Here is a 24,472-nt window from a genome sequence, read left to right on the forward strand (position 1 = left end):
TTTATTAGTTTGGTGTTGGACTCATGCTCAATTCTGATACAGTTTTTTGCTTTCTCATTTTATGACCAGAGTCCAAGGCAACCCTAAGAAAATATTTGATTTACAGCCTTGTTTACTTTCCATCAGATTTCATGTGTTTTCATTTCTGGATGTGCAAGAGAAAGTGTTTAAAAGGTGCTCATAGTAAAAAAATAAATAAATAAATAAGAAACTTAACAATTAAGGAATACTTCGGGAGTTACAAGTCAGTCCTGCAAGTTGAAACTCGATGGGTCAGAAAAACACCACTTTTTGGGAATAGAAGTCAAGTCTTATTTCATTTTAAAGCTTTGAGTTATTCTTTTTTAATGTTTTTTTGTTTTCCAGAAAGGAAAAAAAAACAAAATAAAATTTCACAACTGCTTATGTAATTCACCAAAACACCCAGAAAGCTCAAAACGATTAAATTTTATTTCTAAAAAATTATCATGTCCTATTATTTAGTTTATTCGTATTAAGTTTAATTAATTGGGTTTCACGTCACTTTGAAGAGTACCGAGAGAGGTGCTACACAAAGAAACCAGAATAAAGCATCTTATTTTGAAAGTGTCGGCAGACGGAAGCGCTGAGGGGTACTGAGCTACCTCCTTATAGAAGTCGTCGTCACGGCCTTTAGTTACGCACTTGAAAGATGTCTGCAGGAAAGCAAGGAGACGCTCTGTGCTTCTTTATTAACGGGAAAAAGGTAGGTTTAGAGTTAATGTTATCATAGCGACCGTTTTGTTTTCTGACAGATAAAATCTGCACAGTTAGCAATTTCCGAGGTGACTTTTTACCTCGCGCTGCTGTTAGAAAAAACTCTTAATATCATTTTTAGACAAGCACAGGTGAGTTAAAGTAAAAGCAGCAGTGCTGAGTAAAACGTTTGCAAGTTGGAGTTGTAATGACCTTCACACATGTTGCGAAGTGAACAAAAATGCAGGAAGAAGGAGACATTCTTAGAAAGCTGTCATCTATATTGGTTCTGAAAAGGTAAGGTGCATTTGCAGAATAAGTGCAAGCACACACAGGACTGCGCACGTTCTTACGGTTTTGTAAAAGAGAAACAAAATGGGCATTAAAAAACTGAAAGCAGGCCAAGTTCTGCAAATCAAAGAGAAAACACCTGGCTGACTCACGCTGAGCGACAGTTTCTTTGTGTACCACACCGTTCAAACCTCTCCATCTTGGCCTCAAAACAAGATCCTGACAGGAGATCCAACATTAGAAGGCATGGGGCTCTACCAACAACCTTTACTCTGATGGTGGATTACAGGACGTCCAAGAAAAGTGGACAGGACGCCGTCTTCATCAGTGGTGCTGAGGTCGAGCAGGTAACTTGGAAATCCTTGAGGATCTGACGAGGTCTCTGTAAACCGCCTGTAAGATAAAGAAGTCCCTGAATCTATTCACCTCCTGAGCAGGTCGTAACAGGTCAATACCTCACCGACTTCTATTGTAACCACCAGTGTGGTATTGCACCTGAACAAAGGGCTCTGCAGCAGGTAGTAAAAGCAGATGACTGCACTGTTGGCACCCAGCTGCCTGCCATCACCTGAAACGCCTCATTCAGTGTTCACGTAGCATCACTTCTGACTCCACTCACCCTCACAGTAGACTTTGGACAAATGAAATTAAATTCCTTTCTTCTTTTTTTTCTTTTTCTTTTTTCTTTTTTTTTGAACCCTCAAAATGAAACAAAAAAAAACTAATTAGAAATTACAACACTATAATTTCTCGAGCTGCTGTTGGGTTGCCCATAAATTAGTGGTGCAGATTTCCTTGTGCTTGTATACTAACAATAAAGTGAATAATCTGAATAGTTTTTCACTAATGATGGCAACATTATAATGCTTTTAATGCGAGAAGTCATGTGACAGTAAAATACATCATGCTGACCCCTTATAGCTCAAAAACGAAAGCAATCTTCAGAGTGATAATTGTAGAAATATCTAAGTTAGCTTAAATGTTTAGCCTATAACTAGATTTTAATTCTACTTTTAGTTTCAGTTTCAGTTTTATTTGTCATATGCAAGTTAGCACAGGATCAACATTGCAATGAAATGTGTTTGACGAGCAGCAGTCACTCAGCAGCATGATACAGTAGGAGAAAATATAATAAAATATAATAAAATAAAATAGAAAAATAGTAAGGAGCAAAATATTAGAGAAACATGGTAAAAGAGAAAAGATGACTAAATATATATGTATCTAGAAAATCTTGAAAAGAAATATGACGGGAGGGCATGAGGGATATTGCACAGGAATGAGCAGCAGAAAATTACAGTATTGCACTTTTAAATATAAATATCAATGACAATAAAGTGAAGTGACCAGTGCAGATTAAACAGAGTCTTGTGAAGCTGCAGGGTAGCTTCTGAGTGCTGTGTTGTGTCTGTTTAAGTGTTGTGGTTGAGGTGTCGTATGGCTTGGTGGTAAAAACTGTTTTTAAGTCTTGTAGTCCGAGCAGACAGACTCCTGTAACGTCTGCCAGATGGTAACAAGGAGAACAGCTGATGTGCTGGGTGGCTGTGGTCCTTGATGATGCTGTGTGCTTTACGGAGGCATCGCTGGAGGTAAATGTCCTGAATGGCAGGAAGCCTCGTGCCAGTGATGTGCTCTGCTGCCTTCACCACCCTCTGTAGTGCTTTACGGCTGCTGGCAGAGCAGCTTCCGTACCAAACTGTGATGCAGCTCGTCAGCAAGCTCTCAATTGCACACCTGTAAAAATTTGAGGTGATGTTGGCGTTCATGCTAAACCTCCTCAGCCTCCTCAGGAAGTAAAGCCGCTGGCGAGCTTTCCTGATAGCAGTGTCTGTGTGAAGGGTCCAGGAGAAGTCCTCGGTGATGTTGACTCCAAGGAACTTGAAGCTGCTGACCCTTTCGACCTTGACACCGTTGATGTGGATGGGCTGGTGTTCTCTGACTGGTCGTTTCCGGTAGTCCACTATCATCTCTCTAGTTTTGCTGATGTTGAGAGTCAGGTTGTTTTCCAGGCACCACTCGTACAGTGCCATCACTTCCTCTCTATAGGCCGTCTCATCATTGCCTGTGATGAGGCCTATGATGGTTGTGTCATCAGCAAACTTGATGATGGTGTTGGACTCGTGTTTAGCAACACAGTCGTGTGTGAACAGGGAATATAGGAGGGGGCTAAGCACACAACCCTGTGGCGTACCTGTGTTTAAGATGAGTGATGAGGAGGTGTGCTTACCAACTCTCACCACCTGGGCCAAGTCGTGCTTGGTGATTAATTTTATTTAATCATAAAAATGCACATTAATTTTTAAATGTCAAATGTAAACTTGTTGAATATTCAGTTTCACAATAAAGTGTCATCGGTGCAGTTCAGAGTTACTGTTGCCCCTGATTACATCCACCCATGTTACACCTGTCTTATATATTATTGTTCTTCTTAGATATAAAACGCTAACATTAAACTGACCGTCATCTAAGCTGTAGGCAGCAGAAGAAACATGCTGTACATTCAACACGCAATCTGTTCAGTGCTTGAGGTACCTCGTCACGTCTTCCACAGGCAGAGAGAGAAACCTAATGAGGATGTGCAGATTACGTGCCATCACTTTTTGCTTGTTTCTGATCAGATTCACTGTAACAACTGCCCTTTGTCTCCTCTCGTCCGACACAAATGGGACTATAAAATGGAGTTTTCTATCTCTTAACTATCACTTAGATTAACAGGCAGTGATCCACATGTGACTTTGAACATGGTTAATAAAATATTCAAATCACACGGATTATGAAGTTTTACCAGTGGAGATTTTAGAAACTATTCGGTGTGTTCTCCTGGTGCCATATTGTCTTGGTTCTGGTGGGTTTTTGTTTTTTAAATGCTTGAATGACTTGTAGGCTGGTGTTAAGTGGCTTAACAACCAAAAGAACATACTGGGAGTAGGTCAGAAAATGAGTGAAAACGTGGTCAGTGTCCAAAGAAAAGCTTTGAAAGACCTTTAGAGAGCCAGGAGAAATATTGATCAAGAGTGCTTTAGTATTACAGGATAGTCTGGCTGCTTGGTAAGAAAGTATATAGAAATGAGAGCTGGCTCAAGACTTTTGCCCAGCACTGTATAAGCAAAATAAATGCAGATGTTAGAACTGATTTTCTTTGTTCCTGTTAAAACAGGTGACGGAGAACCATGCCGACCCGGAGACGATGCTGTTGCCCTTCCTCAGGCAGAAGAGTATCCTTCAGACCAGTTTTCAGTTCACCTTCGCTGTTTAAATGTTAATACTGGTGCTGTCAGCCGCGTTAAAACGGGCTAATCCGCGTTAATGCAGATTGGGCCCGTGTAAGGGTTACTCGGCATTAACGCGTTAATGCTGTTTAAACGCGTTAATGCTGTCATCACAACTAACGCGATTAACAATTAACCCATCTGGAGCGCAGACTGACTCAAAATCCCTGAAAGGTCTCTGTCAACACATTTCAGGCAGTTTGTCCGTTCTGCGCTCCAGATGGGTCGAGTGTGTTTAAAAAGCTGACAGCCCTAGTTAATACCTTAGTTGTAAGCATTCGGTGGACTTGTCTTTATCCTTGACTGTTGACTTCAGTGAAATTAACTGGAACCAAGTACGGCTGCGGCGGAGGAGGCTGCGGAGCGTGCACAGTTATGGTGTCGCGCTACCAACCTGCAACGAAATCCATCATGTATCCTTTATGACGTCACACCACCTGGTACTGCTGGGGTGTTGTCAGCTGGATTTGACTTTTTTTGTCTTTTTGGGGTTTTTTTTTCCATTTTTGGTCATTTTGTGGCTGTCTGTGCATATTTAATGCAAATATCAAAGTTTAAGATGAACTTTAAGATTCAGACTGCTCTTGTATCCATCCCCAATATTTGAATCCGTAACAGTTTGTGGGCTCGTCCTGTGATATTAGGCTGGAAGTTGGAGGTTTGGACGGTCCGAGGTTGTCGAATGGACAGGCACAAGCCTTGGCACAACTTCAGCCTTAGGACTGGAAAAATCAATTTGTTGGTTGATCTCTCAGCCTCTTTAAGTGAAATTAGATTTGCAGAAAACAGGAGAGAGTGTAAGTGTTGGCTTGGCAAGCCTGGTATGGATGACCACACTGAACTTCTGTGTTGGTCACTTCCCTCCCTGACAATGAAACAATACAGTCTGTTTGACTCATTCACCTTCCTGTAGCTGAGGAGGAGATAATGGGACACACACTGAGAGGAATCTGAAACAATGTTGAACAGAGATTTTAAAAATGAAGGACAAAACCAAACAGTTTAAAGCTGTCTTGTTTGGGGGATTTTTATTTTTTTTTTGTCCACAATCAGCCTTATTACATGGTCTAAAGCAGTGGTGGGGAGCTCCAGGCCTCAAGGGTCAGTGTGTCAGATGTGGGTTCGGGTGTTCTGTGCAGGTCTTTTCTTTGTGGAGATAGTTGTAGAGAAGAAGCTTTAGAAATCAGTACTGGTGCATGTAGTGTTGTTTTAGTGGTACTACTGCTTAATCTGCTAATACTTGCCTTAAGTCACCTTTACTTGTACCGTCAGCCATTACTCAGCCAACGCCTGCCTGCTGCCGCTCTGTCAGCTCCACGGAGCCGCGGTCACCACAGTGGAGGGCATTGGCAGCACTAAGACCAGGATCCACCCGGTGCAGGTCAGTTCCAGGGACACCCCTGTTATTTATGTCATCTACATTTATTTGGAAAGTTCCCTTTTATTCCAAATCATTCCTCCTGATGAGTTGGTTGGCTAATTCTGTGATTACATTTTAAAGGCCAACTTTATTTACATGCAAACAAACTGTAAACCAAGTTGGGGGGGGGGGGGGGGGGGGGGGAACAACTACAAACACAAGATAAACTGTTAGGTTTGTGGTTATGATGTCCTTCCAGGAGCGAATAGCCAAGGCTCACGGCTCCCAGTGTGGCTTCTGCACTCCGGGGATGGTGATGTCCACGTACTCTCTGCTGAGGAACAAACCGCAGCCCACCATGGACGACATCACCCAGGCTCTGGCTGGTGTGTTCACTCTCATTTGAGTTGTTTGTTTTTCTGCTGTCATAGTTTGTCACATGAAACGGTGAATAGTTGTGTTGCCCAACTTTTGTCCTTCCTGTCAGTAAAATGGTACACCTAGTCTCTCCAGTCAGCTGAACACAGTACTTTTTTCTTTAATCATAATCTGGTGAGAAGTAAATGATAAACTAGGAGAGTAACCACTCTGACTTAAAAGCATTCAGATTATCTACTTTTTTCTTGAGGGCTCTTTTGAATTTTGAAGATTATGGCTTGTAGTTAATGAAAATCGGAAATCCAGTATCAATTATGGGAATATTTATTGAGATGAATAAAAAAAGATTTGCAGTACAGAAATATCCAGACTGTAGGAGTCAGGTAAGGCGTGTTGGCTGGCAGGTCAAGTTTATTTATAACTAACTCGGTCACACTAGCTGACTTTTGACAAATGCTGGTTGGAGAATGGGACGCCATCCCACATTGGTGTGTGACCAGCATGAGGAGGAGGTGCCAGGCTGCTATCCCTGTGTATGGTTCATCCACATGCCCCATGTGGGGCCTCAGTTGGTTTCTTCAGGCTTAAATCATCCAGTCCAATAAATGACACCCAACAAGAGTCAAGTGCAGAACAAGCTGATTGACGGAGAAGATCTGGCAAGTTTTCCATGGGTATAATCCACCAAACACACATACTTTTTGTGTAAAGCTTATTTATTTTTAAAAACATTTGAAGATGATTAACTAAAGGCCGGTCGAAGCGGGCACGCTCCGTTTTGCATAACTATTTTCAATCCTGGTAGAATTGCAACCACATAAGCTAGCGGAGTAATTTTTTTCTTTTTTGCATAAAACCGGAGGACTTGCATTTCATGCATTCAGCTTGCGCTAGGTCATAATTTCCTTCCATATATGGCTTTGCAAAAAATTGCATAAAAAGTACTTGCAGCAACAAAAACATAATATTCCAGAAACACGCTTTGCCAATCCGATCAGCTGTTCAGAACACTTCCTATGCTGGAGTAAATGTCAGAGCGAACTATCACATGTCCGCCATTACCTGCCAAAACCAGAAGTGACATCATTTTCATGGGAAACATAGTTTTTTTCCCTACAGGGAATGTAATAAGATTTATTGTTGTTTGACTTTATGCCTTTCTGTATGGTTTCTGGGATGCTTAGAACTCAAATAGCACTGTTGGAAATGGTTTATTTTGATGCACATGCTGGGGGGGGGTTTGCAAATTTGCATTATAATAATAATTTTCCTGGAGTATATAAAAATTGGTTTATCTCAAAAATGAAACTATGAAAACACTCAAATTCCTGTGGTTGGAAAGTATTTTGTGCAACTTTTTGCATTTACAGTTTTAAGGGATAGATCTCTGAAATTTCTCTAACTAGAAATATGTATAAAAACAAACAAAACAAAACAAAGATGATTCTCATTTTATTTATTTTTTTGTTGTTTATTGCACTTTTTTGCAATTTATGTAGTTACTATGGACTTAATGCATACACATTTTTGAAATTTGGGGTATAACGTTTGTATTGATGTATAGCAACTTGAAATGCTCCCAAAAATGGCACTACAGCGTGGGTTTTTTTTGTTTTGTTTTTTTTAAAAAAAAAAAAAACTCTGGCGGACTTGGTTCTATGGTGGGCCTTAAAGGGTTAAGTCTTGAGTTGCATCTGCAGGTGTTCTTGAGGCCTTCTCCTCTCCGTGAACGTGGCATTTCGGCTTCATGCCTGGACAGCAAACTAGTTACTCTTAAAAACTTGTGGTGAAAATCTGTGTCAGACCTCACTTGGACATCACAGTTAGGGAAAATGTTTTATACAGTAATATGAGAGAGGGTGGAAAATGGCACAAGAGCCTGCCTTGTGGTTGATGTATGTTCCTACCCTCATGTGTGATCTGCAGGTAGTGAACAAAGCCAGGTTGCAAAGAGCAGCTGGAGTTGCACGTCTTTTTATAATTCACGGCTTCTTGTTGGGGAAAGCTTTGATATGTTTTGATGACATTTATCATCGAAGTAAAATTAACTCACTGTGGCGTTTCTTCAGGTAATCTGTGTCGGTGTACCGGATATCGACCCATTGTGGAAGGCTGCAGGACCTTCTGTCAGGTACACTCAAATTTTAGGCAATTTTTTTTTTTACACATTTATATAAAAAGAGAGAAATGTTGTGAGAACATGAGTATAAACAAATTGATACGTTGATGCCAACAGGAAGCCAACTGCTGCCAAGCCAATGGTGCTGCAAACTGCTGCCTCAATGGAGAGAAAAATGGTGATGAATCTGAGCAGGTGAACCCGAGCTTTTTTTGTTTGGTTTTTTTGTTTGGTTTTTTTTTTTTTTTTTTTTGGGGGGGGGGGGGGGGGTGTCTCTTCTTGTCCTCTCATTTTACTGATGCTGCTTTTAATGAAGCACATTCTTCTGACCTTTAACTGCTCAATCAAGCCATTAGCTTATATTTGGTGTTGCTGTTCTCTTTATGCACTGCTCTTGAACACCTGATCAACAGTGTAACAGTCAGTTAAACTTCAAGGACATCAGTGTCCGTCTTTATGCTGAGGGGACCCTGATTCATCAGAGTACAGGACAAAGCTCAGCTTTGTGTGGCCAGAGTGTGTAGGCAGCTCCTGGACGAAGCACTGATTGGCCTTCACGCTCCTCAGACCAATAGCCACGTGAGAACCTCAGAGACTTAATGAGTCAGTGCCTCAAACACTGCCACATGGAGCCACAGACACTTAAGGAGTTCAGTGATGGCCTTACCTAGGTTTCAGAGGAGATTCAAGATTCTTTGTCACATGCATAGTTATACAAGTACAGCATGCAGTGAAATGTATCACGACACACTCCTCGAACATTATATACATTAAGTAAAAATGCTGTATGTTCTGGTTTAGGACCCGCATGGCTTGGGGATAGAAGCTCCTCTTGAGTCTTTGTCCTTGCCTGGATGGTGCGGAACCTTCTGCCTGATTGCAGAAGTTGGAACAGATTGTTATTGAGCCACCACAGTCTCTTCGGGAGCATGCTGAGGTTGTCAGGAGTGCATGCAGGCACACGGGGGTTAATCCGGGTTTATTTTTTTTCTGTGTTTTCGTCTGCAGGAAAAGCCTCAGCTCTTTGACAAACTGGATCTTCTGCCATTGGATCCAACACAGGAGCTGATCTTCCCTCCAGAGCTGATTGTAAGTCATCAAAGGCAACAAGAGGAAGGTCTTTAAAATTCACACTTACATCCTGGTTTTGGTGCAGGAGTATCTAAAGCTCCAGTTAAACTATTGATGCTACAGTAATGTCCCTTTTCACTACAGCTGATGGCAGATACAACGAGCCCGCAAACACTCACCTTTCATGGGGAGAGGGTCACCTGGGTGTCTCCGGTTTCTCTGGAGGAGCTGATCCAGCTCAAGGCCAAACATCCCAAAGCTCCCCTGGTCATGGGCAACACCAACATAGGTCAGCAGAAAACACCCTCTGAGGTGTTTCTAACATGATTTAAAGAGTGGAAATGGAGAAAAGATTTTTTTTTTGTCATTGTTTGATCAAATTCAGGTTTCTAAACTAGATCAATTATTGGTTAGACTCCTGCTTTTATAAAGTGTATCGTTTTAACCCGCTCTATTTGCTTTGTGCTGAAGGTCCAGACATGAAGTTCAAAGGCATCCTACATCCGCTGATCATCTCTCCAACCAGAGTGAAGGAGCTGTTCGAGGTCTCTCAGACGCCACAGGGTGGGTAACCTACACCTTCAGCTGAGGCTCCAGCCCTTTGTTGGTGTTCATGCACAGGCAATGAGTTTATTTTAGGGTGTGCATGAGGTAAAAGTTGGTTAATGTGCTTCCTCTCTGCAGGCGTTTGGGTGGGAGCGGGCTGCAGTTTGTCAGAGCTTCACTCTGTCTTGGAGAAGCTGGTTCCTCAGTTCCCGGAGGAGAAGACGGAGGTGTTCAGAGCACTGAACCGGCAGCTGGGGAACCTGGGAAGTGTGCAGATCCGAAACGTCGCCGTAAGGAGAAATCGCACATGTGCCATTGATTGTTATTATTTGTGTTTTACTTCATTTCTAGATTTATTTTTCCCCCTCCTCCACATCATGTTTCCATCGCTTAAATTAACCCTTGCTGTAGCACTAACCAGCCACTGTGAAAGAGTCCCATTTAATTTTAATTACAAAGAGCAAAAATCTAAAGTATTCATAGGATTTTGTTTTAACATCATCCTGATGCAGGATCCTCAGCTGATATATGCTCATATTTATTTGAACATTTAATACACCTTGTTCTTTGAGATGTATTCATATTATTTGTAACTGGTACTGTGGTTTCTTGCTTATGGAACATAGACTTAAGTTTGAATAACGTGGACTGCTGCTTTGTGGACACTGTGCATCAGTGCTGGTGCGTTCCTCTCACCACATGTTGCATTTTAGCCGAGGGCGGGCAGAAAAGGCTCATTGTTTTTGTGAAATATGAAACTCCCTGATGAAGTCTTGTGTGCAGAAGCCTGTTGGAGTTCATCCAGTTGAGCTTGACTAAAGCATGAGAATGAAGCCATTTTTAAATGATTTTTAAGCCTGTATGTACCCATCTATCTGTTTTCAATGTCACAGGGCCAACACGTAGACGACCATTCATGCTCACATTGACATCTTTAGAATCACCAGTTAACCGAACACCGTGCATGTTTTTGGGGCTCTGGGAGGGAGTCGGAGTGAAACCCACACAGACTTGGGAAGGACAAGCAAACTCCATGCAGAAAGACCCCACTGTAGATTCAAATGCAAGACCTTCTTGCCGTAAGGCGATGGTGCAAGTGTTGCTTTTGTTGCATATAAGCATTTTTTGCTGAGCTGTAGTGCTCTGCACATATTCCAGAAGGTACTCTGAGCCCGTTGCTCATTTTACAGGGCTGGCTGCAGCTGCCGTGCACGGCTGTGACTGGTGTGTCAGGAACCGGTTAACCAGTCAAACAGTTGCTGCACAACATCAAAAAACCAACACCACATTCAAATTCCCCACAGAACTGAAAGTAAAAAGCTCCTAAGATGTTACGTTTCATGCATCGGTCAAACATTGTTTAAATGGTGCCTGAGTGGCCAAAGCTGAGGGCACAGCTGCTCTCATGCTAGCTCAGCCAGTGAAGGTCTACTGCAGATGATGAGAAATACTACTGTGATATAGTGAACGTTTCCTCATGGGTCAGACGTCATGCAAACAATCAGCTAGACAAAGAAGAAATATCTTCACTGTGGGCATGAGGGGGCACTGTAAGACAAAAAGAGAGGGCTGGCTTCAAAGAAACTAAAATTCAAAGCCTTGAATTAAAACTTAAACTGATTATAATCTCCTCTCTTGTTTCTGAGTACAAGTTTAATGTGTCCTGTGTCTGCATTTAGTCTCTGGGAGGAAACATCGTGAGTGCGTACCCCAACTCGGATCTGAACCCCATTTTGGCTGCCGGCAACTGCAAAGTCGGCGTGATTTCCAGTGGTGAGTCGCCAGGACTTTTACGCTAAGTGTATTTAAAAAAGAATCAAAGATAAGTGATGAATAAACAAAAATCAACTTTAATTCTATGAATTCACCAGGAGGAAGACGAGAAGTTCCCCTGAATCAGGACTTCTTCGTGGGATTTGGGAAAGTCATCCTGCAGCCGGAGGAGATTGTCGTCTCCGTTTTCATCCCCTTTTCCAGAAAGGTACACAAACTTTATTCTTTATTTGTAAGAACATGCGTCTCCTCCACAGTGGTGACACACATTTTACTGTGTGGCTGTGAGTGTCTGTCATAGATTATGTGCTAAAGAGAAAACGATTACTAGTGCTGCACCTCATCTCACCTGCAGGGGGAGTTTGTTCAGGCTTTACGCCACGCACCGAGGAAGGAGGCCTCCTTCGCCACCGTGACAGCCGGGATGAGGGTGATGTTCTCAGAGAGCTCCAGAGTGGTTCAGGATGTCAGTATTTACTACGGAGGGATGGGCCCGACCACAGTCAGTGCAGCCAAAACCTGCCAGGCCATCATCAGGAGGTCTCTTTGTTTTCCCCTCAATTTCCGTTCTCTACTTTACTTCATTACTTTCTCACCTTGTGCTGATTTGCTTTTCTTCCCTTCAGGCCGTGGGACGACGAGACCCTCGGCCAAGCCTACGACATCCTTCTGGAAGAGCTGGCCCTCCCTCCTTCAGCTCCAGGAGGGAAGGTGGAGTTTCGTAGGTCTCTGACTCTTAGTCTGCTCTTCAAATTCTACCTGGAGGTCCTGCACAAGCTCAAAGCAATGGTACAAAGAGATCTACTTTAAAGAAATAGTGCAGGGTAATGTGGTAAATCCAACTGACTTAAATGTGTTTTTACAGAATGTGATCACAGACGAGGTCCCTGAGAAGATACAACCTTTACCCAGAGAGATCCAACCTGGCCTGCAGGAGTTCCAGGTTACAAAATGGCTTTCAGAATGGTTTAACTCAAAAACAGATGTGCTTTCTTCATAAACCCGACTACTTCCTCTTCCTCATCAGCCTGTCTCAAAGGACCAGAGTAACCACGATGCAGTGGGGCGTCCCATGATGCATCGGTCCGCCATCAGCCAGGCCACAGGCGAGGCTGTGTACTGCGATGACCTCCCAAAGATAGAGGGCGAGCTCTTCCTCATGGTGGTCACCAGCTCCCGACCACACGCTAAGATCACGTAAGCACTAAATGGCAACGCCAACAAGGAAGTGCCAAACACTGCAGTTCCTCTAATGGACACAGGAGGTGTCTTGTCCACCATCACAAGTAATTGTGGTCCCTTCACACAGGCAGCACTAAAAAGCAGATTCTTCTGTTGCTTGCACTGCATAATAGGTTTCCTGCTGTGTCTTGCAGGACTTCCACAGGGCTGTGGAGTGACATACATTTGCGCGAACAATAGAAATGCAAAATAATGGATGCATACAGGAAACATGAAGACCATGATCAGCTGCAGGAAGTGACAGGAAAGGCAGAGCAATGCAGCCAGATGGACACAGATTTGCTTAACCTTTAAAACGTTAGCCTTAAAACATGGCTTCCACGTCAGCAATGTGAAGCTATCTATAAACCTGTATTCTATCCAAAGACCACCAGATGGCGATAGTTGAACGATGACCTCTAGTGTGTGTGTGCGTGTGTGTGTGTGTGCTTTGTTTCCAAAGACAGATGGTGTCACTGACACAGGCAGCAGATCTGGCGATGTTAACACTTTCATTGGGAGTCACTGACATTACAAGTCAGTGCATCAGGGGGCCAGATGATGGTTTGCACATATGCAGAGGAGGGATGGTGGATATACTGGACAAGGGATGTTAAAGAAAATCATGCCTGTGCAGTTATGAAGGAGTCAAGTTATATTTTGTATCTGGCTGTAAAGATGTTTAATTCTGCTGTAAAGTCAGACATTTTAACATGGGACTCTATGGCGACTGACTCATGCTTGGAGTTGGCCTCAAGTGGTCACTAGAGGAACTGCAGTGTTTGGCGCATTATTGTCGGTTTCACTTTTGCAATCAACATTAAGGTTGGGCGATATGTAAAAGATTTTCCAACTGGCAATTGTCAGTCCAACAATTGTCCATGGGTGATATATTCACGTATGCGCAGACTTTTTGATGGGCGGAGCAATGTAATCATGCACGGTCTGATTTGGGTGTTTACAACACAGAAGAAGTCCAAACATGGACAAACTAATTACCCCCCCCCCCCCTCCCCCCACGGTCGTCACGATTAAAAGTTTTAATGCTCTCAACCCATCTGGAGTGCAGAATGAACAAAATCTCAACAAACTGCCAAAATGCGTTGATGGAGACATTTCAGGGATTTTGAGTCAGTCTGTGCTCCAGCTGGGTTAATTGTTAATCGCGTCAAGTCGTGTTAATTCGTGATGATGGCACGTTAATGTTGACAGCACTAAAAAAGAAAAGAAAAGTCGCCAGTGTGTGTGTTTTTGTTTTTTTTTTGTTTTTGTTTTTTGTTTGTTTGTTTTTTGGGGGGGTCGGCTTTAAACCTCCATCATTCTTAGCAAACTCACTCATGGGCAAATAAATAAATCACCCTGGTAAACTTCTCAAACACGACTAACTTGCATGAGCGATTGGACTATATGTTCATCCAATCGCCCCACCCTAGTCAACATAGACAAACTGCACTTTGGAGCTTTTGAATTTAATTATCTTTAAATAACGAGGCTTAGTGCATTTACATTAGAAAAAGAGGCTCTTTCTGGTGTTTTCATGCTGATATTTTGATGTCTGCTGTCTGACAGAGGGCTGGATGTGAGTGAAGCCCTACAGCTTCCCGGCGTTGTCGACGTCATCACAACCAAAGACATTCCCGGGAAGAAAGTCCGCACATTTTGCGGCTATGATGAGGAGCTGCTTGCCGAGAGCGAGGTAGAGCCTTCTGCACACCCACTGCTCTTCACTCACATTTAAACACTAATGGGGAAATAACGACACTCACCATATCTGCAGGTGTCGTGCATCGGTCAGATGATATGTGCGGTGGTCGCCGACACGAAGGCGCACGCCAAACGAGGAGCAGCAGCTGTAAAGATCAGCTACGAAGACCTGCCCGACCCCATTTTCACCATCGAGGTTTGACTTTTTACCCTTTGAGCATCTGCATCATGGGAATACTATAGTTTGAGTAGTAAAACTGTTTCTGTTCCTTTACATCACAAGCATTGATACTCGGGATGTTTTGCTCTGTTTTTTGATAATTCACTGGAGAAAATGCTCCAAGTGCAGATGGGTAAAGTTTTCAACATCACACCTTTTGTGACAGGAAGCCGTCGAGAAGTCATCTTACTTTGAACCACGACGGTTGCTTCAGAGGGGAGATGTGACTGAAGCCTTTAAAACTGTCGACAAGGTTTATGAAGGTAAAAGCTGTTTGAGAACAACCGGAAGAAACGTCTGCTTTTTCTTTTTAAACTCTGCATGTTTTATCCTCAGGGGAGATTCGAATTGGAGGCCAGGAGCATTTCTACATGGAGACGCAGAGCATGCTGGTGGTTCCCGTCGGCGAGGAGATGGAGTTCAACGTTTACATCTCCACTCAGTGGCCAACTTTGATTCAGGTAAATGGAGCAGGTGTGTGTCAGTGAACCTGAGAGTTACTCAGGGAGTAATGGCTCACCAGTGCTCACATGTTGACATGTTGAACATAAAAGACAAGTCAGAGCTGCAGGTGGGTTGGATCTCTCTGTGCAGGATGCTGTTGCCGAGACGTTGAACATCTCATCCAACAGAGTCACTTGTCATGTCAAAAGAGTGGGCGGAGCCTTTGGAGGGAAGATCACCAGAACCACTGTTTTGGCTTCTATCACCTCGGTGGCTGCTTGGAAGTGAGTCCAAAGGATTAGCAAGTCTTTCACACAGGCTGGTCGGTAACCTCCAGGACACAAATATCTGACAGAGGCCGTTCACTTTCAAAGTAAAAGGTCTACGTTACCAAAGCAATTGCAAGTAGGTTTTTGTTTCAGCACCATCTCTGTAGCCACTGGCCAACTAGTGGGGAATACAACAATTTCCTTAGCAGCTGGCTGTTGCTAAGGGTAGCTTACCTTCGTTCTCTGGGCCTGTGTTACTGAGGCCTGAAGAGACATTAATAAAGAAAAAGAAGCTGGAAAGTTCTTACATTTTGTTTTCTTTTATTATAACTGTTTAAAGGACCAATCGTGCCGTCCGCTGTGTCCTGGAGCGCGGCGAGGACATGCTCATTACAGGAGGCCGACATCCCACCCTGGGAAAATATAAGGTACAACCAAGCGCACAGGATATACCTTCTAATTTTTTAGGTGTTGCCCACTGTTTTGATTTTATTTTTTTAAGAAAATTACTTTTGAATTTCAAATATACTTGTTATCGTTATTTATTGGTTAGGATTCTGAGTGTTTTGTGTGAGGGGAGCCTTCCAGCGCTTTAATTATTCAAACATTGTGAGAAACAGTGTGATGTAGGACAGAACCAAGGTGCAGCAGAGTCTGCAGAGAGGTTTGTGTTTGTCTCTCAGCTGTAAAGACTGATGTGGTATTGTCGGCACTCTACCGAGCAGGCGTGAAACGTGGATGCCTAAGTTTGTGACTCCAGTAACTCAAAGAAGCGATGTAGGAGTTTTAAATCAATACCATAGGTGTATCTACTAGGAGGTTGAGAGGTAGCTCCAGTATTTTTTTGTAAAGAGTTACATTTCTTACTTTTTTGGTGGTTTACAAATGTGGGCTTTAAAGGATTTCATCTTCAGTTTTGAAAGGTTGTGACCAAAAGATCTTTAAACTTTTTAGTTTTAAAGGCGTTGGTGACTTGTTGACTGCCATTTGTTTCAGGTGGGTTTCATGAATGATGGGAAGATTGTTGCTGCAGATTTCCAGTTCTTTGCCAACAGTGGCAACACTGCAGATGAGTCTCCATTGGTAAGTGGAAAAAGGAAATGCTACTGGAGATAAAAGTAAGTGAAACGCCAAAGAACGTAAGAGTGGATTTTGTGGTGTTTGCAGGTTGCTGAGAAGATGGTCCTCCACATGGACTCCGCGTACAACATCCCCAATCTGCGAGGTCGCGGCACCGCATGCAAGACCAACCTGCCATCAAACACTGCCTTCAGGGGCTTTGGGGTGCCCCAGGGCCTGCTGATCGTGGAGAACATGATCAACGACGTTGCCATGGTGTTGGGATGCCCCGCCGACAAGGTTCCCCTCCATCCTCTCCTGCCACAAGCTCGACCGGGTTTACAAAACAGCATCTAATTAAATGTTTAAAATCCTTCATCAGATTCGGGAGATGAACATGTACAGGGGCCCTTCGACCACCCACTACAAGTTTGAGTTCAACCCCGAGAACTTGCTGCGCTGCTGGGAAGAGTGCAAGCGCCGGTCTGACTACAGTGCCCGCCATGGCGCCATTGAGCAGTTTAACGAGCAGAACCACTGGAAGAAGAGGGGGATTTCCATCATCCCCATCAAATACGGCATCGCCTTTTCAGATGGCTTCCTTAATCAGGTCTGTGATCTTATTCTGTCCCTGCAGGCTTGGAGTATGTAAACTGTTTCCAGAGTTTTGTGCTCATCTTCACAAGTCTTTGCTGATGTGAAAGTCAGCAAAAATTTTGCATTCATTGTTGGCACCATAGAAAAAGAAGCCATATCTAGTAATAGATCATGCAAAAGGGCATGGAGAGAGCTGTACAACACTGCATGACACCCTGTGATGTCACAATGACTCCATGAAGTCTTGCAGAATGACACGCTGCAAGAATATATCTTAGGTTTTAACAGCTTACAGAAGCCAAAGAGACAATTCTGCTCAGGTCCTGTGGGTAAAGACAAGAGCCTGTTTCAGGGTCTTTGTGTTTTCTCTTTGTAGTTGTTACTGCTGTGGCTGCACGACTGCAAGTTGCATGCAGTCAGCTCAGTAGCTGCTTGCTTCTGTTTAGTTCAGTTTTGTTTGTGGCAGGCTGCAGCTTTGGTCCACATCTACAAAGACGGTTCGGTTCTGGTGAGTCACAGTGGGACGGAGCTGGGTCAGGGAGTCCACACGAAAATGCAGCAGGTACTGTGTGAAGCACCTCACTGGAAACAACAAAAAATGTGTATATAACAAAATATCATGTATTTGTGTAAGTATTTAAAAAAAAAAAAACAACTCAAAGGTTAACTTAAATTAATTAGTGTTAATGTATGCATGTAAAAATCTTATAAATATAATAAGAAACACATGTTCAGCTATATAAATGTACAATTGTCAACTTTAGACTGTATAAATGGAGTACATGGGGAAAAAATAGGACATTGGGATGTATAAATTAGGAATATGTTAAAAATAGTTAAATAATAAAATCATTTTGTGCATCAAAATCAAGAAATAAGCATAAAGACTTAAAGAATCACACAATAAATGCATTTATTTTAATGCTATTTAAAAGATAAGAAGACAATTGTTGGGTGGATTAAAAAACAACTGAACTGTATTGCTGCATATTACATTAGAGCCTTCCAGTTTAATGTTTAACACCATTATATTTGGATAATCTGCGTGAGATAACTGTAGTACTGAAAACATGTGACGCCAGCACACTGGTGAAGCAGTAGACACGATTTTTATTTTTACCTGCTTACAAAGGTTTACCTCCCGTTACGCTCGCTTCCACCATCGTTTTGCCACAAATGCAAAAAGGGCACCAATTTTAATTTATCCGCCACTGAAAATAGTTCCCGAGAGTTGCACTGTTTGAGGTGCAAATTTCACCGGCCAGGTCGCACCACAGGACATCTGTGGCTGCAATGAGCAGGGATTTTATTTTATTTTTTTCCCTCCATAGCCAAGAGGTGTTAATTATTAGCTTATGTATCAGAAATGTTCAGTAAACTATTTTTGGTTTTTTGGTTGTAGTTTTGAGACATTTGCAGATATTGACGTTAAGAGGATGAACATTAGAAATACTGTAAAGTTTGTGTCACTGCTGTTTTTGTTTTATTGGTCTGTCTTTGGCCAGATTTGTGCTTCAGTATTACAAAAATGCAGAAAAACACCAGATTTATGCCTTTCGGGGTCTGGCTTTTTCTGTTTGTTAGATTGCGAGCCGGGAGCTTCACATCCCGTCCTCAAAGATCTACATCAGTGAAACCAGCACCAACACCGTTCCCAACACCTGCCCATCTGCTGCGTCCTTTGGTACCGATGCTAACGGCATGGCGGTCAAAGATGCCTGCCAGATTCTGTACCAGCGACTGGAGCCAATCAGAAAGAAGAACCCCAAAGGAACCTGGGAGAGCTGGGTACGAAAATCCTTGAATGATGTTGTTAGATTTGGAGCATTTAAATAACATAACTTTTCTTTGAACACAGGCCAAAAAAGCATTTATGGAGAAGATCAGTTTGTCAGCGACTGGATTTTACAAGTATGATAGAAATCTCCCCCCACACCCATAATGGATGAAGTAGCAGTGAGTGACTGTATCTTCCCGTTTGTCCTCAGAGGTCCTGACCTTTACGTAGACTGGGACAAGATGGAGGGCCAGCCTTATGCTTACTACACCTACGGAGTGAGCTGCTCCGAGGTGGAGCTGGATTGCCTCACCGGAGAATACAGGGTCTGTCTGAACGGTCTTGACTCTGAATGCCACTTGCTGCAAACAGAAAATAAAAGAATCCTTTTTTTTTTTTGGTTTTCTTTTCATGTTTGTGCTTCTTGCAGACGTTGAGGACTGACATCGTAGTGGATATCGGCAAAAGTGTGAACCCATCTGTGGACATGGGCCAGGTCAGACCCACGGCCATTTTACATCTTTGCATGACTGCCTGGCAGTTGTTTCAGTGTCATTAACCAACACAATGTAAACAGCATGTGCAGTGTAAAAGACTGGAGCCAGACTTTGTGTTCTTGAGAAATAGTTCTCTGGGCTTTCTGAAGGTCTGCCGGTGCATTAAAATCATACCTGGACAGAAAAACACACAGTGGAGCACTATCAGTCATGGATTGGCCTCGACAGAGCCCGGACCTCAACATTATTGAAGCAGTGTGGGATCATGTTGACAGAGAACAGAACAAAAGGAAGAAACATCCAAAGAAGAGCTTTGAATGTCCTTCAGGAAGCCTGGAGAACTATTCCTGAAGACTACTTAAAGCCTAGGGCTGGGTATCGTCACTGATTTCTAGAATCGATTCGATTCAATTAGATTTGAATTAGGGAAATTTTGCCTCAGACAGTCAGAAATATTATAATTCAGATCAGTACATTAACATATTTTTGTATCTATAAAAAGGAAGCTGACACTTTCCAGACTTTATCAAAGGTGTGAGCATCACAGCAGAGGCCTTTGTGTCAAAGTAGCTGAAGATAAAACACAGAAAAACATGAAGGTGATTTTCCTGGCCTGGGATTTTATAAAAAATATTCTGCAGTGCACCAAAAACGAAAGAAAACCATTAATCAACATATGAACATTACCTCTGAAATTACAGCGGTTTTATTAGAGACACAGCTGAGCGTTTTGCATTTTGTATAATTTTAAAAAGTTTAAATTTGTTCAGTATTTTTTTTTTTTTTTTTTTTTTTTTTTTTTTTTTTGTTCAGTATTGAACGGCAGAAATTAGGTTTTCTTTTCGGAAGTAAGTAAAAGGGAAAAAAAACATCGGCCGACAGCGCTGTAAACAACAGTAGACTTGTGCGTAACAAGCAAGCGAATAATGCAGAAAACAGATTTCGGGGATAGACGGGGAACTGTTCTTGAAGTACACTGAGAGAGAGAGAGAGAGAGCTGTGCATGTGTGATTTTTATTGTGGTGGAAGCAAAACAGCAAAAGTCAGAGTGAATTCATGACGATGTTTATGTGAAGCGTAGTTTGGATCTTCTTTTGCTGCTGGTTCGGTCAATATTGTTTGGAGAGATGAAACTAACAGGTTTATGATCAGCGCACAAAGGGCGTAAACACAAAGCGCGGACCCGCCGAAACATCAGAATCAGCGAGCTGTCGGCTTTCAGCCACGACCGTGTCCGTGCCGTAGGGTGAGAAAGGCGACATCTCACTGAGTCTGATCCGCGGGTCCGCGCTTTGTGTTTACGTCTTTGTGCAGAAGCCGTGTACCTGCTCTCATTTACTGTTTAAAATGTTTGGTGGTTGTCAAAATTTTGTGACGTTTCACCTGAGATTCTGGAATTTTGGGCAAAATACATTTATATAAAAAAATCGATTCAGGATTTTAATGAATCGATATCACGTTATCCAAGCCAGAATCAATTATTAAAACCCACCCCTATTAAAGACATGACAAAGCTAAGAGTTCAGACTGTGCTGAAGAATGAAGGTGGTCACACCAAATAAGTAATTCAGTTCAAATTATTATATAGTGCCAAATCAGAACAGCAATCCCCTCAAGGTGCTTTATATTGTAAGATAAAGACCCTACAATAATGCATTGAAACCCTCAGCAATCAAACAACCCACTATGGGTAAGCACTTGGTGTAAAAAAAGAAAAAACTTGCTTTTTAACAGGGAGAAAACTCTGGCAGAACCAGGTTCACGGAGGGCTGTCTGCAACCAAACCTTGGCAATATTAATCATTTAAAAAGGGGGAACCAGAGGTCCAGAGCCAAAAGTTACCTGAGCTGACCTTCAGGTTTGTTAGAACTGTTCAACCCCCCCCCCAATCGATATGTATACTCAAGACCGTTTGCACGGTTCAGTAAGTGGCTGCACCCATTTCACCCAGTGTTTTAAAACCTGAACAGCTGAATTTAGTTAAGTAAAAAACAACTTTTAGCAGAGAGTAGTAATTAACAACGTCTCTCTCCTTGATTTTTTCCCTTCTCTCAGATTGAGGGAGCGTTCATGCAGGGTTTGGGTCTCTACACTCTGGAGGAGCTGAAGTTTTCTCCCTTCGGGCTGCTGTACACTCGAGGACCGTCTCAGTACAAGATCCCAGCGGTCTGCGACGTGCCGCTCCAATTTAACGTCTACCTGCTGCCCGACTCTGACAACCCCTACGCCATCTACTCTTCAAAGGTCGGACACAAGGAGGAAGATTGCTTCCAAACACCTCAGTCTTTTAGTTTTCTATCGTACTTGGTGTGTTGCGTTGCTGATGTTCGTCTCCTGTGCAGGGTATTGGAGAACCCACCCTCTTCTTGGGCAGTTCGGTGTTCTTCGCCATCAAAGACGCCGTGGCTGCTGCTCGCTCCAATTCTGGTTTGAAGGGACCCTTTTCTCTAAACTCCCCTGCAACACCAGAGAGGGCCTGCTTAGCCTCTGCCTCCCCATTCACTCAGAAGGTAACTATACATGTCAGCTACACAATCTGGAGTTCGCCTAAACGGGACAGTTTGTAAACTTCAGGTCCTGTAACTGTAAATTTATGCTTACAGACAGGAAAGGTCGAGGAGTTCAGCTGTCACATAAATTTTAAGCACATTCAGCTCATATTAATGAGAGAGGCCACCGTGAGTGATGGCAGGAAGCTCATACCTGTGGGAATGCTGTTAGATGGTGTGCAGAACTGTTTTGAACACCAAAACTTTACACATTAATTCCTATTATTTTTGTTTCCAGGTTCCAGCCAGCAAACCAGGGTCTTTCAAGCCGTGGGCCTTGGACATCTGAGACTGAATCAAACTAAAGATTTTAAACTAATCATTTTTAGCTAATATCAGGTGAAATTTACTTAGAGTAGCAAAAAATACCAGCCGTGGGGCAAAGGTGCTTTTAATCCACTTCAGTGTTTAACAGCTTTGCAGATTTTATTGTATCATTGAATTTAAGATTTCAGAAGCTAAACACAAATCACTGAGATGCACACGTCACACCTGCCCACTGAGTCAAATACACATGGTTAACACTGTTGTGCAGTCGAGTTTCCTTTAAGACTGCATGTTTCACTTGTTGCACAGAATCTGTCATAGAGTCCGATGATCATTTCTCTTTTTGTGGTGGTCCACCACATGCACAGTACAGTTAGTTTTTAATCTTTTATAAATCTTTTTTTTTTAAAAGTTATTCTGTTACCAAATGTAACCAGAATTGTGGCCCGAGTGGGTTTCAGCCCGCAGATGTGTTACTCATTTTTATTAATTTTAAACACAAAGAATCAACATTGTGATTGAATTAGATTTATTCTGTGTTATGGGAAATGTGAGACGATCGTCCACTTGATCTTTGGTTTTGTCTGAAGGCATTGATTTGTTTTGTGCTTGAATGCTTGATTTAGAAGGGAAAACATAAATTATGTTTAATAAAGCAATGAAAATCCACCTTTTGTGTCTGTAAAACTAAGGATAAACTCAAAGTCACTTTAGAGACTAAGGCCATGCTGACTGGTACATGAGGATGATCACACCACAAGGATGATCTTCTCTGGCTACAGCTGTTGTGCTGCTCATTAAAAGAAATGCCTAATCAGCCACTCACATGGCAGCAACTCTGCATGTTTAGGGACATCAAGACAACCTGCTGGACTCCAAACAGAGCATCAGAATGGAGAAAAAATGGTATGTAAGTGGCTTTGACTGTGGTGTGGTTCTGCATATTTGAGCAGCTATTGCTCTGCTCTTCCGCACAACCATCGTAAACCTATCATAAATATAAATACTTTTTCTTTTCTTTTTTAAATTCTGCCATATTTGCCTATAACTAAAGTATTTCTGTATATCAGGCAAATAACAAACTGAAGTCATGTTATATTACTAAAGTTTACCTGGCACAGTGTGAGAAATTAGTGAAGCACAATATTCAACCTCTAAGAAAATTATTTTCTTTAGGAATGGAAGTAAATGACTGTTATTTGGCGTCTTATTAGTTTTTGTAAAAGTAAATTACAAAAAACATTTTTTAGGGTGAAGTATTTAAATTAAAGAGCTTAAGGAATAACATTTGTAATGGATTACTCACTACAGACGCTCTAACTGTGGATTACTGGATTATTTGAAGGCAAAACTTTTATGTAACACACAGACAGTTGTGATTTATTGTAACAATACAACTTTTTTTTTTTTTTTAGTCTTTGGCTAAAACTTAATTAGAACAGCAGAATTTTTATCTCTCTCTCTCTATAGATAGATAGATAGATAGATATAGATATATATATATATATAGAGAGAGATAGATATAGATATATATATATATATAGATATATATATATATATATATATATATAGAGAGAGAGAGATATATATATAGATATATATATATAGATATATCTCTCTATATATATCTATATCTCTATATATATATCTATATCTCTCTCTACATATATATATCTATCTATATCTCTCTCTCTATATATATCTCATATATCCCGTATATATTGCGCTCTATATATATATATATATATATATATATATATATATATATATTAGGGGTGCAACGATACACAAAATTCACGGTTCGGTTCGGTTCGATACTTTGGTGTCACGGTTCGATATTTTTTCGATACAAAAAAAATGTTCATGCCTTTTTATTAATTTGTCATTTATTAAATTTTCACGGCACATTCTGCACCACATCTCTGTGCGTTCATCATTTGTTTGAAGCCAGCTCACCTCCTGCAACCACTTTTCCGAGAATACGTGCTTCTTTTGTGGTTCGGACTCCTTCTGACATTTCTTTGGTGGAGGAACATCACAGTAATTGCTTAAAGGAGCTTCTTCGACATCTTTAAGAGTTCTAAACAAATGTCTGTCCTCCTCCTGAAAATCTTATGTACGCAAACACGCGTTGCAACTTCTTATCTTGTGCAGGTTTTTATTTTGACAGCGAATGCGCACCTGCGGACCACTTATGTGCAGCCCTGGTTATTTAGCTCGTCATATTGCAGCCACAGAAATTCTTTTGTCCATGAAACCATAAAGCTGCACTTTCTTTTTTCCTTATAGTCTGATTTGTCATAACCTTTCCGTTTTGTGGTAAGCTTTTCTTTGGCTGTCACTTCTT

At 41.9% G+C, this 24,472-nt stretch overlaps 1 protein-coding gene across 1 annotated transcript; it reads left to right on the forward strand.

Moving 5' to 3' along the window:
• The first annotated feature begins 610 nt into the window (after positions 1 to 610).
• Positions 611 to 22,794, forward strand: LOC148096159 (aldehyde oxidase 1-like). The gene is made up of 34 exons (XM_087835829.1): positions 611 to 724; positions 4,163 to 4,220; positions 4,591 to 4,687; positions 5,547 to 5,655; positions 5,894 to 6,020; positions 8,082 to 8,143; positions 8,249 to 8,326; positions 9,140 to 9,220; positions 9,347 to 9,491; positions 9,674 to 9,766; positions 9,887 to 10,038; positions 11,428 to 11,521; positions 11,620 to 11,729; positions 11,877 to 12,061; positions 12,148 to 12,310; positions 12,387 to 12,464; positions 12,549 to 12,718; positions 14,312 to 14,438; positions 14,520 to 14,642; positions 14,833 to 14,929; positions 15,003 to 15,127; positions 15,261 to 15,394; positions 15,720 to 15,807; positions 16,376 to 16,462; positions 16,547 to 16,738; positions 16,821 to 17,048; positions 17,502 to 17,597; positions 18,620 to 18,823; positions 18,894 to 18,946; positions 19,024 to 19,138; positions 19,243 to 19,308; positions 21,365 to 21,553; positions 21,652 to 21,819; positions 22,097 to 22,794. Exons 1-34 carry the CDS (start codon positions 671 to 673, stop codon positions 22,145 to 22,147), a joined length of 3,999 nt encoding a protein of 1,332 aa, XP_087691955.1. The 5' UTR covers positions 611 to 670; the 3' UTR covers positions 22,148 to 22,794.
• Positions 22,795 to 24,472: the final 1,678 nt, after the last annotated feature.

The sequence above is a fragment of the Neolamprologus brichardi genome, chromosome 23 (genome assembly GCF_056152115.1).
Source record: "Neolamprologus brichardi isolate AB-2024 chromosome 23, ASM5615211v1, whole genome shotgun sequence".
Classification (NCBI taxonomy): domain Eukaryota; kingdom Metazoa; phylum Chordata; class Actinopteri; order Cichliformes; family Cichlidae; genus Neolamprologus; species Neolamprologus brichardi.

Bases quoted from the DNA above. Each gene is read 5' to 3' on its own strand.
- LOC148096159 (XM_087835829.1), top strand. From the start codon at position 671: ATGTCTGCAGGAAAGCAAGGAGACGCTCTGTGCTTCTTTATTAACGGG. The intron at 15,808-16,375 runs GTACAACCAAGC...CATTTGTTTCAG, and splicing joins CCACCCTGGGAAAATATAAG to GTGGGTTTCATGAATGATGG. The intron at 16,463-16,546 runs GTAAGTGGAAAA...TGGTGTTTGCAG, and splicing joins CTGCAGATGAGTCTCCATTG to GTTGCTGAGAAGATGGTCCT.